The sequence below is a fragment of the Cryptomeria japonica genome, chromosome 9 (assembly GCF_030272615.1).
Source record: "Cryptomeria japonica chromosome 9, Sugi_1.0, whole genome shotgun sequence".
Taxonomy (NCBI): Eukaryota; Viridiplantae; Streptophyta; class Pinopsida; order Cupressales; family Cupressaceae; genus Cryptomeria; species Cryptomeria japonica.
Genome location: NC_081413.1, coordinates 742,962,454 through 742,986,593, shown reverse-complemented (window position 1 = coordinate 742,986,593; position 24,140 = coordinate 742,962,454). Strand labels below are relative to the sequence as shown.

Genomic DNA, 24,140 nt, shown 5'->3' with positions numbered 1-24,140 from the left:
TATATAGGAGAAAGGATCTAGTAGTCGAAGGGGTTTTCAATTCTTGTGATAGTAGTTGTTGATTAATATCTATATTTGTTGATTTAATATTCAATTTTTTGATAACATTGTATCAATTAGTTGTGAATTTAAAGTTGTTATTGTTATTATGACTACCTATAATTGAACAAAATGTATTTGTAAAAAGCAACCAATCATGTGATGTCACATTAGGTGTATGCCTCTTTTGCACGACTATTGGTCTCACTTTTGTGGGAAGCTGTTTTGGATAACTTGGCAAAAAACATGCTGATGTGGCACCATATTTGATGATGTGGTCCTGAAACCTTAGTTATAAGCAAGGGACTTTCCAAGTAAGCTGCTATAAAAAATTGGGAGTGATTTGAAATTTTTAAGTAAGATTAACTATTGGCTCCTCTCCCCTATTAAATATTTGATTTTTATACATAATTTATTATTTTATATATATAATTTATTTATTTATACCATATATTATGAAGTTTTAAGCATATTATTTTATTCAACCATCCAAATTTAATTTATTTTCTATTATTAAATTTTATTTATTAAAATTTTTAAACATAATTAAAGTAAAATAAAATAAGTTTAAGATAAATAAAAAAGTTTCAATTGATATCTATTGACATTTCTTAGATACATGTATTTAAGATATGTAAAACTAGTTTTATTTTAATTAATATTCATTTGACATATATAAAAATTTATTTAATAAAAATCTAATTTTTTGTTTTCATTTAATAACTATAGATTAAAATGTATTTAATATATTCAAGGTTTTAATTATTTTTAAATTTATCCATTTTATTTACTATTTAAATTTATCTTATTAATTTCAATTAAATGAATGATATTTACTTTATTTTTGTTTGATGAATTATTTTATTTTTTTCAAGGTTTGAAAAAAAATTTGTAATAGTGAAAAATGCATAATGATATTTTTCTTTTATTTTTTGTTTATTTAGAACATTCTATTTAAATTAAGATTATTTTAATTTATTTAATATTTCTTTTATTAATTTCATGAATACATGATTTAATTTTAATTTAAGAATTGTTCTATTTTATTAATGTTCATTTGAAGATATTTTGTTTTTGTATGTGTTACAGAATTCAAATCTTTAATAAATTTAAGTGCCATAAATGATATGGCAAGGATATCTAGAATGATAAATTTAGCTTCATTTTTCTAAGTCTCATGAAAAGGGTCCTTATGGCTCATATCTTTGAATAGGGCACATTCCAAGCTGAAACTCTTTAAATTTGATATAAGAAGTGGTAAATCAAAAGTTTTTTGTATGGAGGTTTGTTCACAAATTCGTATATGTATCCAATACAAGAGCAGGGGAACCTCTTTAGCTACAAGACCTGAGGGGGAGGAAGAGAACCTCTTAGGCTAAGAGCTAAGGACTAAGAGATATCCATTCCGCCAAATTTATCGGTACAATCTCATCCTCATTTCTTTTTGATGTCGGAGCCTTCTACATAACGAAACTTGATTTCTGATAAATTCATTAAGAATCTTTCAACTTTACCAAATTTTATTGATAAAAAAATAATATTTGAATAATGATTACATTGCTCGCTGGAACAGTGGATAGTACACTAGAGGCCAATTTGCACATCTAAAAACTGAAAAACTCTTTCCGGATTGGAGATTTCCTCTGCAAAAGCCAAAGAAGTTGCCTCGAGGAAGAGAGAACCATGCGGTGATATACATCATCATCAGATGAAGAGATTTGTTGACATTCATTATTCATCAAGTAGCCCACCTAAGGTCCAACTTTTCTCTTTAGAAGATGCTAGTTTATTAATGCCCATCTATGAACAATCTATCAAGACACCTCACACAAGAAGACTGTGACTTTCACCATCAGATCTTGTTCAGACTATGATCTCTGTGTATGGGGATCCCAATCTTCAAACTGTTTATGATTCATGGGCGAATACAGTTAATATGAAGGCACAATATTCATGGAAATCAGTATCAATATTTACACATTGCGTCATGCAAAACATTCTTCCATGATGCTACTCTTCTTCAACTACACTTGTTTTTGTGAGTACATGAAACATTTGCCAGATATTGAGACAGGACAAAGACAACACTGTGAAATTTGCCCTGATTGTGATCTTTGCAACGTTTGCTGTCAAATGGATGACTCTATGGAACATCCCCATATATTGACAGCCCACCCATTCTTAAGCAAATCGAGATGCACAAAATCAAGAAGCAAGGCAACGTCGTGTTCTACAGCCATGGAAGATGCTTGATCTTCTTAAACATGCTTTTTAGTGTCTCTTTCCTTTAGGTGCTTATAAACTGATGCTAAACTGGAAAGTTGGCAGAGATCTTAGAGGTTTTCAAAACCTCACTGGCTCTGACATCATATTGGAAACTCATAAAAGTAAAAGGAAAATGGGCATCTTAAAAGCTCTCTGCACTTGGTGGTGGTTTTGTGATGCAAGAGCATTCTTGTAAATCTTACCACATTCTATCGCAACATCTGAACTTGTCCTGTGGATTGGAACAAGGACAGATTGGTGATGTCACTACAACATATCCAATGATGGCAGTTCTGGATCGGACGACTTAAATCACAGGCACTAAGCTTTGATTTCTAGACTTAAAAGTGTTAAACACTCAGAGTTGACTGACATTCTGTAGACTTAATATATTTCTTAGTGCGTATTGTGGACTTGTTTTCCAAAAGATCTCTTCACTAGAAGTTCGTCCTATGAGAGGTAGCATGCAAAACTCTTTGTACCGTGCGGAGTCATCATGGATCATCACACAATGTCTTTGGATCAGGACTACCAATAGATGAAGCCACACGCATCTACATTAATCCTTGAAGCTTCGTAATCAAGTTTGGGCCGACCTACACGTTTTGTTGGATATTGGGCTTGAGGCCTAGTTGCAACCTAGGTGGATCATTTTCAAGACTTGGAGCCAGTATTTAAATGCTTATGAATTTAGTAGAAGGCAATTAGGAAGTTAGGAGATAGGGAATTAGGATCTGGAAAGTTTTGCATAAATAACTTAGTAATAAGCTTGTGGCAACCTGTGAAAATGTGATTGTGGTTGGTGAGCCTATTTCTGATATGCATGTAAGAGGGCCTATGGAATGTTGCATTCCTATTTAAATCAACTAATTTGCATGTTCTTTCAATTACTTATGTTGTGTTTGATTTGGCTACAAGGCTGGACAATTGATTCTAGACCTTCCATCCTTGACTACATCAAGTGGTATAGAGAGATATTTGAATCCTTTGGGAGCAGGAGTATTTTGGAAGACTCTAGTGTTGACAAATCACTAACCTGAGGCAACCTGTAGGTGTCATTAGGAAAGTGTCGAACTATGAGGTAGTTGTAGCCCTATAGCCAGACCATAACAACCTAAGGCAATTACACTAGATCTAAGGGAAATATGTCACCAAGGAGGATGCCTATAATGGCCAATGTTGCCAAAGAGTAGAAGAAATGATGGACATGATGAGAACAATGAAGAACCTATTGGATGTTGTCAAGGAGAATAGGCAAAAAGGCATAAACTTAGGATCTCATTTTCCCTTGTATTTGTCAACTTTTGGTGCATCAATTTTGAGGAAAAGGGACCATTGTGATGAATTATTCAAAAATATAATGACATGTCTTCAAAGGAATAAGGTTTCTTTTGATTTTCAATTTGTAGTCCTTGAATCATATTCCTCATTTCTTGTATCTCTTGTGCAATATTTGTGGTATGGAGACTATATGGGACGCATGTTGCATGGTTGTAAGGGTTGTCTAGATAATTATATTGTTGATTGTGATGGTTGTTGGTTAGATATGAAATGTGTTGGTAATGAGATATTGGGATGTAAGTGGAAATTTGGATGTTTTGGTATGAGGATGGGTTAACATATTGGTATGTTGTGATTTGAGGTTTGGATGTGTTTGTTGGTATGTTTTGATATGAAGATAATGTATTAATGAGTTGATGTGTTGCATTCAGAGGGGTGGAAGTATGTGTGATGTTGAGGGGTGGGATAAATGTTTGTCCAATGTTGAAGATTAAATTGGAAGTGTAAGGTTATTGTTAGATGATTTTTTTTATATGAATTAAAGGTGTTGATGGTATGTGTGTATGTGTGCTTTGTTGAGCTATACTCGAGGGTATGTGGACCCTAAGTTGTGTTGATTGGTTGGGTATGTTTGTTGTTGCATGGATTGAGACATTTTAAGAGCATGTCAAAACTTTAATGTATGTGGGATGTTGACGTTGTTGGATGGTCCTCCTAAGTTTTCAAATGGAGTATGTGTGTTTTAAAGTTTGGCACTTGGTCTAAAAAGTTCTGATACATCAAATCCTTATGGATTTTTTTCCCATTACAAACTAATTGCAATAATAAATTACCTTGATTAGATTTCATGATTGTTTTCATCACTTCTTAGCTATATGGGTCTAGTGCAAATGCATGTAGTCATGGTGAATGTTTGAGTTATTCTATACGAGGTTGTTCTTGATTTGTTTAATTTGGCGATGGAGGTTGATTTTGATATCACCTATGTTAGGAGTTCCCCAAGCTTCATTTTTTGAATACATTAGTTTCTTAGATTAAGACCTTGTAAGTGGCATGCAAAGGTAGGCCTAGTTGTGATTGATTTTGTGGATTTTGGATGTTTTTGATGCTCAAAGTGGGATTTTTGGATTTTTGTTTTAAGGGTTGATGATGTTTAATGGATCATATAATTTGTCTAGGGTTCTAAATGCTCATCATCATCATCCCACACATCTTACAAATGATATTATTTGTCCAAGGTAAACTGGTTGGACTTATAAAAGATTGGATAAACATTTGAAGATTTGATTTGCATGTGGAAAATTGTTTTGATTTTTTTGGGGGGGGGGGGATGGTAGAGTTAGGAAAGACTAAGAGGTGATTTTCAGTGAAAAACGAAATATATGAAGTAAATCTAGATCCTTGATGATTAGGGAAGATTTTGGATTTATATTTTTTTAACTTAGGGTAGGAAAGTTCCTAAGAAAATTTGGATGTGGATTTTAGATTCAACTAGCTTAGGAGTTGTCAAAGTCAGCTAATTTATCCAAATTTGATAAGGGGTAACTAAATACACTACTTAGGATAGGTAAGTTCTTAATCAATGTATAAGCTAGAGAAAAAGGATGATGGATCTAGAAAGACTTCCAATAGAATTGATTTTTGTTGATGGTTTGAATTTTTTGATTGAAAATTGGATGAAAGATTATGGATGAAAGGTTATGATGATTGTCTATAGTATAAGTCCAAAGTGGAGGTTATTCTTGGAAATGAATAAATGAACAATTGAGAAATTGTTTGGATTAAATATATAAAAATATTGTCTATGGTTGGGAAATGGAGGTTTGAGAAGAAATTAGATGTTTATGAAAGTTGATGGAGGTTTGATCTAGCCCAATTTAAGTGGTCGATGGTTCAAACTTTAAGTGGGTTGGATGAAAAGTTTATGACTATAGTTGATGCAAATTCAACCTGTTATTGTGGAAATGTGGATTATTGGAGATGTGTGGGAGAGTTTGATGGTTAAATTGGGTTTGGTCTAGGGTTACCACTATCCAAATTTTTGGTCTATTATGTGTAAGGGTTTGGAGTTTGGAGTTTAATGTTTGGATTTTTGTGTGAAACAATACAAAAGTTGAACTACTGGTCAAAAGTTCTAAAACAACATAGGTGCTAACGTGAAAAATGAAAGTTATAAAACAACATAGGTGCCATATGTGATTGCATCTAGACTAGACATCATGCAAGCAGTCGGAATGGTGGCAAGGTTTCAACTAGCACCTAAGGAAACTCATGTCAAAGTAGTGAAGAGAATTTTCTAGTACCTGAAAGCTACAATGGATTTTAGATTATGGTACCCTAAGAGTAAGAATTTCGTTTGATTGCATATACTGATGCAAATTGGGCCAAATCCTCTAATGACTAGAAAAGTACAAGTGGGGGAGCATTCTTTCTTGGTGATAACCTAGACTTGTGGTTGAGTAAAAAGCATAATTCGGTGTCCTTATCCACCGCAAAAGCATAATACATTATAGCAATTTCTTGTTGCACTTGAATTTTATGGATGAAGCGGAATCTGAAGGAGATGAAGGTGAAGTGTGATAAACCTATTTCAATTTTGTGTGATAATATAAGTGATTAATATCTCAAAGAATTTGGTAATCCACTCAAGGACAAAACACATTGCAATTAAGTATCATTTCCTGAGAGAAAAACTTGCAGATAAGGAGGTGAAGTTGGAGTATGTTGGAAACTAAGAAGATTGCAGTTATCTACACAAAACCTCTTCCCAAGAATACCTTTGAGTATTTCTAAAAGAAGTTGGGAATTGTTGCTCCATCCTCTTGAATCAAGAGTTAGTACAAGCTGAGGGAGAGTGTTGACTCCCTGCTGCAAGAAGGCTTGGTGGTCTTGCAAATCGATATAGATGCATATCTTACCAATACTATCAAAGTATGGACTCAGAGGAGTCTCTCTCAAAGACGAGCAATATAGAAGTGAACCAATTCATAGAGGGGAGAAATGGACTCAGATATGAATATCAAAGAGGAGGAATTGTTGACCTTTGCCACTAATGTCAAAGGGGGAGAAATGAACTCAAGATGCTAAGAAGAATGAAGATAAGTTACTGCAAATAAGGGGAGTCACTCAATCCTAACATATTAGATTTCTCTAACACATGTTGATGTGTGAGCAACATTTTGTTGTTTTCCATCAATGACAGAGGGGGAGATTGTTGAACAAAACTTGTCATTGGTGTCAAAAATGAAGTTGTCTCAATAAAAGATTGTTTGACAAATGTTCTTAGTAGTGTTGCGGTCATATTGTTTACTCCTAAGGTATCTAGATAGCTAGAGAATTGTGTCATTGTCATTATCATGTCAGAGCATTTTAAACAGCGATAGTCTTATGCAATCACATTGATTGATATGACTATAAAATTGGTCAAGACATGTATGTATCATCATGAGGCATTATTTAATGTTGATTAAAGTATGTTTTGTAAAGTTGATTGCAGTTACCCAATCAGTATGATTGTTTTGGTAACAAGAGTTATGACCTGCAATTTGAATGGAGAGTATGCCTACAAAAGTGTTATTAGTATCAAGAGTTGTTGAAATTCGAGTGTGGCAAAAGAAAATGTTTGTTTCACTAGTCTATTACTATGTTGCTAATAGACCTAGTTTGTGTTCCAGAAAGGTGTGATAGTTATTTTTAGTATATGTTGTTGAAAATTAAGGGTAGATGTCCCTCATGATCAATTTTATTGTCAACAGGATCCACATGATGTGCTTCCTTGTGTGAAATTGTGTGTGAGATTTTGTGTGAAGTTTATTGCACGTTTGATGTGGCCAACTTGCGAATGAAATGTAGCATGTGCTTCTATCAAAAATTGCACATGGACAACCTTTAGGACCTACTTAAGCTTCCTTGTAAAGTGTTTGGTGTGTTCTTTTGTATTGGTGTGGCATGTTCTTCAGTATTGGTGTGTGTATGGGCTAATTAGGACATGTAGCCTACCACATGTTTGGTTAAGTAAATTGTGAGGTTGACATGTAAAATATTTAATTATGTATGTGGTTGACTTATGTTTGTAATTGTAATTGGGACTCATATGTGAGTGTCCTAGATTTATTCCTTGTGTGTTCTTGATTATGTTACGTGCCTCTTGGGATACAAGTTTATATCATGTGAATTGGAGAATTATTCAGAAGGAGATTTTAGGGTTGATATGGGCCATTATCAGAGTATCATAAGTGACAGGGGAGAGTGTGTGGCAGTTGAATTGATCTTGTAGACAATTTGTAAGTTGAAGGTGTGAGATTTTGCCAAGATCAAGGGCACAATGAATAGTATAAAAGAGAGACAAAAGAATGACAAGAACAAAACTGTATTCTCATCAATATGCAAATGATCAACTGGATTTTCCAATATAATGAATATAGGCATTCTTATATAGGCAAGGCCATATGGATGTACAAGCACACAATCATGACATGTGGCTCAATGAGAAACAAGGGTAGGTAAGAAATACTAGGGGTAGGTAGGAGAAATAATATAATATTCCACAAGAGGTGAATGACCCACTGAATGTGGAGCGTAACAGCAAAATAAGACCACAAAAAGTGGAATTTCTCCTACAAGTTATATCCCTATGTACACACTTCCCTAAGTGTCTCAAATCCAAACTACAAAGAGATGCATTATCCTAAGTTAACTTAAGTAAAGTGTAATAATATCCATAATAAATATTTATTTACACCAACACCCCCCCTTAAGTGCAACTTAGGGGAATGAAGACTCAAGTCAACAATGAAAGATGGGTCCCGACTACTAGGCCATGATAGATACCCATATGTACAATATGCAAATGCAAGCAAAACTATGCAATGCAATCTCTCACAAACGGAGAAAGAGAGAAAACCCAGTGGAAAAAACTCCCCCCCCCCCCCGCCAAAAGAGAGATGAATGTACAAAAGAATCTCAAAGAAGAAGGACAAAACCTCAAAGAGGAAAAAGTCCCCCCCATAAGAGAGGAAGGAGAAGTCAATTGACCCCCCCCCCCTAATGAGACATCTCGCACCCCCAAGAGAGCTCGCAATTGCTAGAACTTACTCTCGATGAAAGGTTGGTGAATATGTCTGCAACCTTCTCCACTATAGGACAATACTGCAAATCAATGACCTGCTCCTGAATCAGCTCTCGGATATAGTGCATATGGATCTCAATGTGTTTGGTCTGCTGGTGCTGGACCGGTTTCTTCGAGATTGCAATAGCACTCTGATTGTCGCAATGTAGAATTGTCGGTCGTGGAGTGGTGAACCCAAACTCTGTGAGAATCTACTGAAGCCAAATGGTCTCAGTCGTTGCGTTAACAGCTCCTCGATACTAAGCCTTAGTCGAAGAGAGAGCAAGAAAGAGCAATACCATGCTGCTTCTTGCTCTGCCAACAAATGGGGCTTGAACCAAGGTGAAAATTGTAACCTAAAGTAGACTTACGATCATCAAGATCGCCAGCCTAATCGGAGTCTGTGTAACCAACCAAGTGAAGTCCTATGCTTGTGAATCCCATAGTGATGTCTACCCTGGATGTAATGAAGGATGTGTTTGGCGGCTTTCCAAAGCTCATGTGGTTCCTGCATGAAGCGGGAAACCATGCCAACTGCAAATGAAATATCAGGGTGTGTGTGAGTCAAGTAGATGAGACTACCCACAAGTTGACGATACAATGTGGCATCAACTGGTGGAGAAGAGAACTGAGCCTCAAGCTTGACTCCTGAAAGAAAGGGAGTCGGTGCAGGCTTACAATTAGCCATATGAAAGTGTGCAAGTAGATCAAGAGCATACTTGGCCTGCAATAGTGTAATCCGGGAAGGTGATTGTGAAATTTTTATCTCGAGAAAGTAGTGCAAAAGATCCAAGTCAGTCACAGAAAATATGTCATGCAAAGCATATTTGACCCTGCTAATGATGGATGCGGTGCTCCCTGTAATGATCAAATCATCAACATAGAGCACAAGTATCAAGTGAGAGTCATCTTGTCGAAAATGTAGACATTCTGATTGGAATGACACCTGGTGAACCCTACTGAGAGAAGAAAGGAATCCATCTTGGCGTACCAAGCCCTGGGGGCCTGCTTGAGGCCATAGAGAGATTTCCTTAGTCCGCAAACCAAGGAAGTATCCTGGATGAAACCCTGTGGCTGCTCAATATAAATCTCCTCATCAAGATCACCATGAAGAAAAGCACTCTTCACATCCATCTGATGTACAACCCAACCATGAGCTGCAGCAATAGCAAGCGTCGAGCGAATGGAGTTCATCTTGGCTACGGGCACAAAGGTCTCAGTATAGTCAACACCTGGAACCTGAGAGAAACCTTTCGCAACAAGCCGAGCCTTATACTTATCCACACTACCATCCCCTGCAAACTTGGTTCAATAGATCCACTTACATCGAACCATATTTCTCCCCTTAGTGAGATGGACGAAATCCCATGTGTTGTTCCTCATCAAGGAACTATACTCTTCTTCCATAGCTTTGTCCCACTCAGGAACCCCTGATGCTTCCCAAAATGTCTATGGATCGGAAGCGGTAGCAATGAATGCATGTGGAAGATCCTGATGTTTTGATCGAGTCCTCTGTGTATTTGAAGGATCCCCAACAAGAGAACCCGCTTACCCAAGTGTTCGTCGAGCCCAATGAGGTCTAGGTGGAGGTGGAGAACGAGGCTCCTCAACTGCATGTAGACCCTGCAGAGGTGTAACCCTGCGAATCAAAGTTGAAGGAGTCTCATCATCTGAATCACTAGCATCACTATCCCCAATGGAGGAAGGTGGAGGAGGTAGAGAGGCTAAGCTAGGAGATCTTTTCTCAAAGTGAACACTCCTCTCAATAAGAACCTCATGTGTCTTAGGATCCATCAATCTATATGCCTTAACACCCTCAGGATATCCAACAAATATGCAAGGCCGACTTAGAGGTTTCAATGCCTTGCGTTTCTGTGGAGGTATGCGAGCCCATGTTGGACACCCAAAGACTCTGAAATGTCTCACAATCAGTTTCCTACTAGCCCAAGCTTCAAAAGGAGTAATACCTTGCAAAGCTTTGTGAGGAACCCGATTATGGATGTGTATAACACAACTAATAGCCTCTGTCCAAAAGGCGGGATCAAGAGAACGTACATGTATCATACAACTAGCCATTTCTTTGAGAGTTCTATTCTTGCGCTCTGCAACTCCGTTTTGTTGTGGAGTGTATGCAACAGAATGTTGAAGATCAATCCCCTCAACTGTACAAAAATCCTCAAGTCTCTTGTTCACATATTCCCTTCCATTATTTGTATGAAGAATCTTGACCACTTTCCCGGATTGCTTCTCCACACGATTCTTGAAGTCCTGAAATCTGTCAAATACTTCACTCTTATGAATGAGAAAGTAGACCCAAGTGAAGCAGGAGTAGTCATCAATGAAGGTGAGGACATAGTGCGCCTTGCTAAATGAAGGTGCTAGAAATGGACCTACTACATCGTTGTGAACAAGTTGAAGAACGTCCAAAGCTCTCCAAGCTTTCCCTTTATCAAACTTCTCCTTAGGATGCTTGCCCATGGAACAACTTGAACATACACCCTCTGAAAAACTGATTCGAGGTAGACCTGTGACCATGTCTCTAGTGCTGAGCTAGTGAAGATAGCGGTAGTTGAGGTGACCAAACCGCTCATGCCATAACTTACTTTCTAAATTTGAATGAGTAAGCAAGGCCCTAGAATGAGAACTTGGCACAAAGTGGGAGAATGAATAAAGCCTTGGGTTGTCATTGACTTGTCCCACTGCTACCAAGGCATCATCATCAAGTTCCTTTACCACAACTGAATCAGGTGTAAACTCAACCTTTTTCCCATTCCCATAGTGAGTGATTTGGTAGATAGAGAGAAGGTTGGTAGACAAGTTAGGAACATTCTCAAATGTTCCATCATCCATGTCAACTGAACCTTTCCCTTCAACCTCTACTTCTGTATCATCACCTATGTAAATGTGAGGTGCCTTAGATGGCTCCAATGAAGAAAACTGCTCCTTTGTAGAACCCATGTGATAAGAGGCGCCCGAGTCAAGTATCCACCTGTTGTAGCCACAAATGCTTGCCCTTTTCCCTTAGACTGTGAGGAAGAGGAAGGAGATGAATCCTTATTTGTGTAGGCGGATGGCAAGTTGATGTTGTTTTTCTTAAGAAGATTTGTCAACTCATCAACTTGCTTGGTGTGTCATCGATGCTCATCATAGCCATACTTCTTGCAATATGCACAATTTGGTTTATCCTTCTTAGGTGGAGTCCCCTTCTTGGAAGAGGATGAAAAATCGCCTTGTGATGGAGAGGATGATTTTCCTTTTTCCTGTTGTGGCTTTGACTTAGATTGCTTCTTCTTATTCTTGGAATCTTTTCCTTGACTCCCTTGATTAGCCACCAAAGCCTTGAACTTTGAAGACTTGAGAAGCCCCATGTTCAACAACTTAGATTGTTCCAATATCAACATTTTTGTGAAAGAATCAAAAGAAGGCATAATGTAGGAACTCCCCACTATCAAATGATGAGTTTGGAAGCTAGATACAAATGTTGCATATTCTAGTGCAAGCTTGTCCGAAAAGTTGAATATCAACTGAGCATCCTTTTTGTCAATTCCACAATCCTTAAGCTTTGTTCTTAGCTCATTTGCTTTGGTGACATAATCTTGAATTGTATCAAAACTCTTGGGACCCAAGTTGGTGAGTTCATTGTCAATCTTGTAACCTCTGATTTCATCAACTTGACCATACAATTTCAAAAACATATCCCAAGCTTCTTTGATTGTAGTACACTTCTCAATGTGAAAAATGAGGTCATCTAATACATACTTACGCAAAGCTCCAAGAGCCATGCAATTCTTAGTGAGCCATTATAACTGAGCATTAGGATTAGCCTTAGGATCAAATGGTGCTGCTATTGTTCCATCTATGTAATGTGTGAGACCTTTTTTCCATTAATTTGCTCCATACTTTAATTTTCCATGATGCATAGTTATGTGGAGTTAAAGGTGGAAATTTATGAGGACTCATTGCAACAAAAATGAAAGAGTGCAAGGAAATAGAGGCACAATCACACAAGACACCCCCCAAATTCACTTAATCAAAGACCTCCCCCTCCCCTCCCCAAATGATGATTTGGCACTTTATACTTAGTGCTTGTACAATGGGCCACTTCAAAAAAATGACAAAGTGGACTTCTGATTTCAACTTTACAACTGCCTTAATAAGGCCAAAGAAGACTCAAACTAATAATGCAAGAGATCTAAACTAAGATCCCAACAAATTACAAGTATCAAGTAGGCCAAATAAGACCAATACATGAAAGTACAATTTCCACTCAAAATATCAAAAATATGATCATAGATTATGAAAGTAGACGAAAAAATATGCATTTTCAAAAAAAAATAGCAATTGAAAAGAAGGTTGTATGAGCTCAAACGGAGCCTTTGAAGTTGCAAAATTGAGGATTGGACAGGTACAACTGAGAGAATCCAAAAATTCTGAAAAACCTGTACGCCAAAATAGAAAATAACCACACCACTGTGAAGAGCACAAAATTAGCCCAAATCAAAAAAAATTACACTAAAAAAGGAGCAAAATTGAGCAAGTTATGAGCCTCCAAAGTTGACCCAAAAATCTAAACTGCTCAACTGAGAGGGGTCTAATTTTTTTCAAAAAAATGCTGACTGGGCACTGCTGACTGGGCGCTGCTGACTGGGCAGAAGGTACGGACCCACAATATATATATATATATATATATATATATATATATATATATATATATATATATATATATATATATATATATATATATATCTTTTTCAAAACTAGAAAAAAAAATTCAATTTTTTTTTTTTTAATATAAAAAAATAATCTTTCAAAATTGGAAAAAAAAAATCAATATCTTTTTTCTTTTTGAAATCCGAAAATTCCGTACCGTACCGTCCAAATTTGGCAAAAAATTCCTCAAACACCCAAAATTCGATTTTCACAAAAATAGGTCGATTTTATACTCAATTTTTATGGAAATGGCCTCTAGGACGCAATGGTGAGGTCGAAAACACTCTAAGATGCCTCCAAAAAATGTTGTCCCTCAGATCCAAAAATATAAGTCTTCCAAGATGTCTCCAAAAACCAATCAATTGAAGCCCCAATGGCTCTGATACCATGTGAGATTTTGCCAAGATCAAGGGCACAATGAAAAGTATAAAAGAGAGACAAAAGAATGACAAGAACAAACTGTATTCTCATCAATATGCAAATGATCAACTAGATTTTCCAATACAATGAATATAGGCCTGCTTATATAGGCAAGGCCATATGGATGTACGAGCACACAATCATGACATGTGGCTCAATGAGAAACAAGGGTAGGTAGGAGAAATAATATAATATTCCACAAGAGGTGGATGACCCACCGAATGTGGAGTGTAACAGCAAAATAAGACCACAAAAGGTGGAATTTCTCCTACAAACTATATCCCTATGTGCACACTTCCCTAAGTGTCTCAAATCCAAACTATGAAGAGATGCATTATCCTAAGTTAACTTAAGTAAAGTGTAATAATATCCATAATGAATATTTATTTACACCAACAGAAGGTCCTAAATTCACATTTGTTGAGATTGAGTTCCTAGTTCCCGAGTTGTTGCTCGGACCTAGGCTTACGAGATTGGTGTCTTTAATGAGGTAGTGCTCATGATACATTAAGGGGATTGATGTCTCCAATAGGTTTGTACCTATACAATCTATGTAATTGATTCATTATGTACGAGGCTAGATTTGGATAGTAGATCCAAGCAACTGTTCTCACAATGAATTTTCCCATCATGGGTTTCCATATATACTTGGTGTTTCTTGTGTGAATGTGTGTAGATTTGTGTGTTTCATTTGTTGCATCATTGGGATATTTAAGTTAATCCGATTTGAAGTTTGAATTGATTAGTTGTTTGTGAAACTAATGTTGAGCATTAAGTGAAAGTTGGATGTGGATTTACATGTTTCATTTGTTGCATCATTGGGATACTTAATCTTATTTGAAGTTTGAATTGATGAGTTATTTGTGAAACTAATGTTGAGCATTAGTGAAAGTTGGATATACTTATTCACCCCTCCCCCCTTCTTAGTATATTGTGTGCCTTTCATCTTGGATGTCATGCCCATTGACACGTTGAACATTGATTTTTGGTTGAATATAGAATTTGTGTCCCATATTAATATACCCTATCTAACTAATAATAGAACCTTATTTTTCCAAGAAGTCCAAACTTATTAAATACCTTTTCCATATCTTATTTGATTAAAACATATTCATACTTTGGAAGAAAATTGTTAAATCTAAACAACATTTTTTAAAGAAATTGTAAATGAAAGAGGGGTTAAATTTGAGGTCAAATGATCTTGTAGTTTATAGACCACCATTTATTTAATGTCATTGAAGCACTTACAGCCCTCGTCCACCAAACATGCATGGTTGCATGTGAATAAAACACAAACAAAGCTTACAAGTTGAGGATATGTTCGAGACCGCTTCATTAGTACAAAGAGTTTGAAAGCATCCTTACAATAGCCATTGTCCTTTTTGCTAGAACTTAATTACTATAACATCAAAATTGTGTGTCATTATAGCAATCTTGGATGTCATACCCATTGACATGTTGAACACTGAGTTTTGATTGAATATAGAATTGGTGTCCTATATCAACATACCCTATCTAACCATTAATAGAACCTTATTTTTCCAAGGAGTCCAAACTTATTAAATACTTTTTCCATATCTTGTTTGATTAAAACATATTCATACTTCAGAAGAAAATTGTTAATTGATTAAAACATATTCAAACTTATTAAATACTTTTTCCATATCTTGTTTGATTAATACATATTCATAATTTGGAAGAAAATTGTTAGATCTAAACAACACCTTTTAAAGATATCGTACATGAAAGATACGGTAAATTCGAGCTCAGATGATATTGTAGTTTATTTACCACCATTTATTTCATGTCATTGAAGCACTTATAGCCCTCATCCACCAAACCCGCATGGTTGCATGTCAATAAAACACAAGCAACGCTTTAAAGCTCAAGATATGTTTGAAACTACTTCATTAGTACAAAGAGTTTGAAAGCATCTTTACAATACCCATTTTGTGCATATCCTGCAAGAGATCACATTTTTTGAGACATTTTGTCAAACAATCCATGTGCCTTGTGTATAATTCCACACTTAGCATAAATGTCAACCAAGGCACTTACAACTACAACATCAACATCTAATGAAATGGACTTTAATTGATGCTCATACCCAATTCTAAAGCTCCCATTTTGGCACAAGCTAGGAGAATATTGGCAAAGATTGTGGAGTCTGGCTTTACACCTACCAATTGCATTTGCTTAAAAGTTTCTAAGGTCTTTTCGACAACACCATTTTGTGCACAACCTACAATCATTGTTGTCCATGAGACAGTTTTTTTGAGGCATTTGGTTAAACAATTCACATGCCTTGTCTATGTTTATGCATTTTGCATATATGTCCACCAAGGCACTTGCAACTACAACACCCAAGAAAAATCGACTTTCATTTATGCATTGATGGATGTCTATACCCTATTTTAAAGCCTCCCATTTTGGCATAAGATGGGAGCACAATGACAAAAGTTTAAGAGCCTAGCTTTACACCTACCAATTGTTGAAAGCTGCCAAAAGCTAAGATGAGGGGGGGACGGGGGGGCAAGATGAATCAACATTCACAAAAACTTGATCATATTAAGTTATTTAATTAACAACATTCATCCAATACTTATGCATAAAAGTAAACAACTCGACCATCAAAACACTCTCACAAGAACACCGGGATTTTTACGTGGAAAACCCGAATTAGAAAAAACCACGGTGGGAATCAAATGCACCATATATATAATAATTGTTTACAATGAACAAGGCTTCCTACCAAAGAGCTCACTATTCCGGACTTGCAAACTAAGGTGCACAACCTCAAGCAAGATACAAAAAAGGACTTGCTCAACTAAAGATTACTTCTTCAGGGCAAGGAACAAACAGGTCTACAAAACAATAGGAATAGTAGATCGAACTGTATACAAAATAGCATTTGTTAGAATGCAAATAACAGTTCACAATGTATACTCATCTATCTACTTTGTACATCTCCAAAACTTCGCACTTCCTTCATAACACTATCTTCACATCCAACAATCACACATCTCTCTCTCTATCTATATCTCTAACACAACCAATTTGCCCAATATATATCAATCAAATCCAAAAAATAAACTTCACTAGGTCAACCAAAAGAATATGTAATGTATACATAGCATCGACCCAAAAATACATCCTCTAGAAGGTAAAAAGAGCGTATGAGGGTGCACACCAAGTCGACACACCTTCCAATCAATATCAAAAACCTTTACACACAACTGCTCAAACCAATATGCATAAACCAATACTAAACTTGATCTACTAAAATCACATTGTCTTATCCCGAACCTTAAAAACAAAGAAAGCAGTTCACCCCAAAATAACCACATCTTAGAAACTAATTTGCAACATTATCGCGACGAGAATAGCAAAGCAATCCTCTACATACTTTTGAGAGCAACATCAAAATAACAACTTTGTCAACGAACTACTATTCAAGGAAACTGGAAATCTAAAGACAAACCATCAGAATTGTTCTGCAATAGTCAACATGATCATCTGAGACATATTCAATACAAACACTTATTCTAGACCATAATAAGTTTCACCAGAGGAAACATCAAAGATAACAAAATCACTTTCGAACTAGATAAGGAACACCAAACTTCTGGAAACACATTGACTCGTCATCTCATATCATCTAATCAACACAACATGAATCTGCAATCAATTATGTAGCATATTATCATAGAAACAGACATCCAAACCATCAACCAGATGCACCATACATCAACTAAACATATGCATATCTGGATCACCAACAACAATCGAACCATAATGATTTGACATCAATGACAACAAAGACATCCATATGTGCAACACCAATTGCATTTTATTACAAAATTCTTAGGCATTTCCAAAGAATCCATTTTGTGCATATCCTAAAATCATCACATTCCATGAGGCCGCATCTTTTTGAGGCATATTGTTGACCACTTCAAGTTCTTTTTGTATGCTTCAACATTTCACATACATTTCAACCAGGCATTTGTAACAATGAAATCTAAGGAAAGTCCACATTGGATTATGGTTTATGGATATCCATACCTAGTTCTAAAGCACCCATTTTTGCACAGGGTGGAACGATACTGGAAAAAGTTAAGGAGACTAGTCTTACAGCTACCAATTGCATTCACTTAAAAAATTGCCAAGGCCTTTTCAACACAATCATTTTATACATATCCTGCAATCATTGCATTCCATGAGACAATATCTCTTTCAATCATTTTGTCAAACAAATGCACGTGTCTTGTGTATGCATCCACATTTAGCATGCATGTCTATCAAGGCATTTATAACGAATACATCTAACTGAAATCCATGTCTATCAAGGCATTTATAACTAATACATCTAACTGAAATCCACATTTAATTATGCTCTAATGGATAGTCATACCTTGTATTAATATGCCCATTTTAGCATAGGTTGGAACGATGCTAGAAAAGGTTGAGTCTAGCTTTGCACCTATCACTTACATTTGCTTTAAAGTTCCCAAGGCCTTCTCAACAAATCCATTTTGCGCATATCCTAATATCATGGCCTTCCATGAGGCCAAATTTCTTCCAAGCATTTCATTGAAAAGTTGTAAAGCCTCATCAAGAAAACTATTTTGTGTACACCCTATTGCAATCCAAGATAACATTTATATGAGGCATTTCTTCGAAAAGATTTAAAGCCTCCCCAAGATCACCACGAGATGACATTTTCCTGAAGCATTTTGTCAAACAATTCATGTGCCTTGTCTATGCTTCCACATTTTGCATATGTATCTACCAAGGCATTTACAACCACAACATTTTACTAAAAACATTATACTTTCATGGATGTCCATACCCTCTTTTAGAGCTCTTAATTTGGCACAAGCTAGGAGTATACTAGCAAAGTTGAATTGATTAGGTTGGACACTTGTTTGTTGCATTTGCTGCAACAAAGTGAATGCCTCATGAGGACACCCATGTCTTATATAAGTTGCAATGATAAAATTCCATGACAAGCTATCTCGATCTTTCATGTCATCAAAAACTTTACGACCATAAAAATTATAGAATTTTTCAGCTATCCCTGCAAAATAAAATAGATCTAGCAAAAAAGAAAGAAGCAAAACTTGCAAACAAATTGGAGAAGAAAATCAAAATTGAATTAATGCAATTCAATCATCTCTATTATTACAAATCTGTATGAATTACAAATGATATATAGATCACAGGAGCAGAAATTATGTATGAGATGCATGAAATTTCTGAATATGTGAAAGAATTTAACTAAAATTACGAGGTAAACGTTGAGTTAGAACTCTCTTTAGTTAGCTTAAATGCACAACTCGTATGTAACGTTTGTTCTCCGTAAATCACAGCTAGAACATAATATTTATTGTGTGCTAACACCCCCCCTTAAATCTAACTAAGAAGAGATACGAGTCTTGACAATAAAGCTTGATTAGGAACCCAATTAAAAAGAAGAAAGGAGAAAACTCCTAACCATTTATTCAAACTAAAGAAGAAAGTTGCTACAATCGATGAAGAAGAATTGCAAATGAATCCACACTGCAACATGATTGTATCAAAGTCATAGAAACCACTACATGAGTACCTCTGGGTTACTTTGAAAAAGCAATTGTACATATTCTGCATTGCTCAAATGATGAATAAACAGGTACATGGTCTCTGAAAACAAAAACTGATCATCTGAAGACACGAAGATATGAATCTGCAGAAAGGTGCTCCAAACTGAAGAACTGCAAAGATGACCTCCAATTGGGATGATGCCATTATATTTCCATGGCTCAATAATGTTCCACTAGAAAGAAACTCTGGAAGCACTCGAGGATGCGACTCTGGAATCTCATGTAGTTAGGAACCCTACTAGAAAGAATCTCTAGGAGCAAACAAAGTTGCAACATTGGAATCTCATGTAGACGAGAATGTAGAACAAAAGAATACTTTTGGTTGTCAATTGGAGGAAGAGTGCATAGCAATTTTAATTTTCTATTTTATTAGGAAACTTATTGAAAGAAACCTATACTAGATGCTTTAAGCAAAAAAAACTCATACAAACTTTCTAAAAGTTCAATTTTTACAAAGCCCCAAATTTTCCAGATCTTTGTCATGCAGTGCTTGCAAAGCACATACAAGTTTTAAAGAATCAATATAGGAAGAAAAAAAACAAGGAGCATGCAAAAATTAGGGAAAGAATATGCATGCATCTAGAAATAGAGATCTACATCAGCGTCCATGGTGATGGTAATTTTCATAAATCTAACAGCAAATAATTGTTGTGCTTCTTCTTCCTAACTCCCAAGTTCTGATGCCATGTAGAATTTTGCAACTATCCCTGCAAAATAAAATAGATCTAGCAGAAAAAAGAAGAAGCTATACTTGCAAACAAATTAGAGAAGAAAATCAAAACTGAATTAATGCAATTCAATCATCTCTATTATTACAAATCTCTATGAATTACAAATGATATATAGATCACAGGAGCAGAAATTATGCATGAGATACATGAAATTTCTAAAGATGTGAAAGACTTTAACTAAAATTATGAGGTAGACGCTGAGTTAGAACTTTTTAGTTAGCTTACATGCACAACTTGTATGTAACGTTTGTTCTCAGTAAATCACGGCTAGAACATAAAGTTTATTGTGCACTAACAAAAATTGTCTATGTGAAAAATATCTAGCATGAGACTCGTGGAATCCAGTGGGGAGTTCCCCACCATAAATAGCCTATCAGCTAATGAACTTTCCTTCCTTGTGTTATGGTAAACACAATCGTATTAGCAATTTGTGAAAGTACTAAATTTATAACTATTTTGAACTCCATTTATAGTTGAGTAGAGATTGATGATTTGTTCAAAGTGTTACTTTCTTTTTGCTTTTGTAAATGCATTTCTCTATTTGTTAAGTATTACTTCATCAAGAGAAATTGTCACTGTATGGTTAACACGGGGGTTTGTTCTAGTTTACATGTATTTATTTTAGAGAGTAACTAACTTAAAATTGATATTGCCATTTTGGCAAGGGCTCTGACTTGCATGATTGCAAACGTGTTATTCCTTTTAGGGCATACAAAATTCACAAACACGGGAATGAGAAAAAAGGCTTGTGATATTGTAAGCAATACTATAATGGATTTATGAGTGTATTTATTGAATACCTAATTTAATGATTGAAAATTACTTCTACTTGACTATAAAAATTTTGTGAAAATTGGGGCAGAAATTGAAGCGTCTTGCATGTAATGATTTTACTGACTTGAGACTGTGCTGCAACGCATACATTTTGTACAAGATATTAGTAATATCAGCATCGAATTAATTTTAACAAGCTGGCTTGGATTTTATAGATAAGTTCTAGCAAAACTTGGTATAAGTAGCAACTAATGGTGTTCTAATAGGACACTAAGAACTTAATTTATATCAATCCATCCATTTAAAGTATTTAAGCTTAATTCTGAAAACAAAACAATCTTGTAGTACAGTGTATGTAACAGGCCAAGCGGACAAGTTATCCAACTTGCATAAAATTGGAACAAACCTTATAAAAGCTGTCTTAATGCACTGTACTGTAGAACTGTCTTCAAACAGTATAAGGAGGATATGTGTGTTGTGTAATAAGCCAAGGTCTAAGTAGAGATGAAAAAATGGGTTACTGAATTGTAGAGATTTGTTAAAGACCAACTTACCATGATATGTTTTTCTTGCCAATAAGACAGAATGCATACCTTGTGACAATAAATAATTACAATCATATGTTATTCCTATTATATTCTCTATATACAAGCTAAAATACATATAAGAAATTGCTTAGCTAATGTAATTAGCATTTCCTTTCTGATATTCCTTTGTTGATCCATCAAAACCATCCCTTCATTTATTGGCACCGAATTGCAAGTTGCACCCATTTGTATTTGAGAATTTAGTGAATCCATTAAATATTCTTCTCTGTCCATTAGCTTTTAAAGATGGCCTTAAGTCAGAAGTAGCATTAATTAAATTCCCTACTTCTAAAAGTTGCAGGAAAGCCGATCATTATTTTTGTCCCTTCCTTAGTGCCTGGCCACTCGAGGCTGCACCCTGACAATAAACATACAAAGGAATGTGATTATGCAATACGGTGTCCACCAAAGCCTATATGGCAAAAATATCATACTACACGGGGAGTAAAATCAACTCTTCAAAACCACATTTCAAAAAAATGTAGCAAAATAGGATAAAGCTAAGAACATACAAATCTCGCATCCTTATCATAATAACTTGATAAGATAGAGAACTCTAGAGAATATATTGGTCAACTTACAACATTGGAAAGTTGGTCTCTTATGAAATACATAGACCTCAGCATGGCCTCCAGAGTATCTTTCGTTATTTGGAACTTGACATCTGTCTCTCCAGATGAAGACTCTGTATTCTCCTGAAGCTGTGTTAATTAAAAAAAATACATACTATAGTTATAAAGTGCTATTTCAAAACAATTAGTTCTTAGATATGATACCCAAATTATTCCGTTGAGCTTAATCTGTCCTGAACAATATTTTTCGAATCAAAATGAGCTTTGCTTGAGTTTCGAATGACATACAACATATATACACATGCATCTCTATTTAACGGCAACACATTACCTATCTCTACATAGATTTGCAATGTGTGTGCATATACCATCATATACAAAATATTGATATATAACATATCAAAGATACACACTAATGCCTTGTGAGATCTAAAGATCCCTACTATGCTCTATGTATTGCTCACCAACCTGATAGATATGTGAAAAGTGAGCTGCACATGACCATCAAGGTTTGGTCTTTTGAATCAAATGTCAAATGATGATTGACAAAGATTGACATTTTATCATTGGCTTTTACAAAAATGTCCAAACTAAGCAATCTCTAAGATTTGATATAAATAATTTTGATATTTATCATCTTTCCATACTCAATGTTATCATCCAAGATTTTTAAGCAAACAGCCATATTGATAGATTAATAATTCTAACCAAACGTAGAAAACAAGATTTAGAAACCTCTCTAAAACGTTGTACTTAATCAACTCTAAAAAAAAAAGTTTTTTGTAGATCTGCATATATACGTAAAGCCAAAAGGACATACCTTCAAGTTAATTACAGCCATACGATTTGTAGGTGTTGTACTCTGATTCTCCATGCTCCATGTCATGGCCTTCAAACGAGGTAAAGATACCTAGACACAACATAACAAGGAAAATAAATCAACAAATAAAAATTTACGAGTACTTTGAGTTCTTTATGAGACACCACTGTAAATGGCATCACATAAAAAGGTGTAGAAATCATTCAAAAAATTAAGACTTGTGTAAATTGATGTAGAAGTAGGAGTCCTCAATGTTATACTGCATGGTTCTAACCTATCTTCCATAATGTATATCATCCTTAGATCATGAAAAATGAAGGCAGCTGAGCAGAAATTGTTTCCTTGCAATTATTATGCATCTTTTTATGTATACTACAAATATGAATTTTCCTTTTAATCTATCATAAAATCTAGGTTTCCTTCCCAAATTTTATCTTTATGGTTGCATTTTTTGGGTGAAATCATAAATAAGCCCTGTCCTATTATATTGATTGAAAGTTGAAACTAACAAAGACACAAAAAACCCGCAGGTCAGGAATCAGAACTACAATCTACTTGATTGAAACTTCATAATTGTAAATTTGTAAATAAAAATGGTCTTTAAATTGAACTAGAAATAAACATTAATAATAATTAGGCATTAGTGAACGGTGAAGTTGGTTCCATATCATCTATTCTTTAATTACTGCAATGAAGATTAAATTCTCAGTGAATTCTGTGGACTTTGAGCTTTGTGTGTGCATGTGTAAGAAACATGGTAAAGATGTAAGGATAGATGGCATATTCATTGCAACCTAGCTCTCCATTTTCCAATCTGATATTCCAGATAATACTAATTCAACACTAAAATATTAAAATGTATAGATTAAGAGAGGTTCCTTACAAGCAAATGTGATTGGAAAAGTGTGAAAGAGATTGCTCATATTGATTCTCGTGAGGAAGATAGACATGATGGAGAAAAATCACTTACAAATGCAATTTCTCCTTGCCATCTCATGCCCAAGAGACTTTTTGCAAACCACGTGCATATGCTATTGAAAACCACTTTAATATAAGCATGTGAGCCTAATATCTGGTTAGATACATTACACCATTTAGATATTTGCTCTGTTTCCTCATTCAATCAACTTACCATTGTTCCTATTTGAAATGTTCATGTTGCTTCAGGTTGCCTAGCAGTGATACAGTAAGG

The 24,140-nt window shown here is 35.3% G+C and overlaps 1 protein-coding gene across 1 annotated transcript in view; it reads right to left on the bottom strand.

Annotated features, from left to right (window-relative positions):
- Window positions 1-21,247: 21,247 nt before the first annotated feature.
- Window positions 21,248-24,140, bottom strand: part of LOC131038685 (uncharacterized) — a 37,066-nt gene continuing 34,173 nt past the window's right edge. Inside the window, exons 3-5 of the mRNA XM_057971202.2 lie at window positions 22,949-23,038; window positions 22,138-22,257; window positions 21,248-21,914 (exon numbers count right to left, since the gene is read on the bottom strand). Of these exons, the coding sequence (XP_057827185.1) occupies window positions 21,870-21,914; window positions 22,138-22,257; window positions 22,949-23,038 (255 nt within the window). The 3' untranslated portion in view covers window positions 21,248-21,869. The remainder of the gene's footprint in view (window positions 21,915-22,137; window positions 22,258-22,948; window positions 23,039-24,140) is intronic.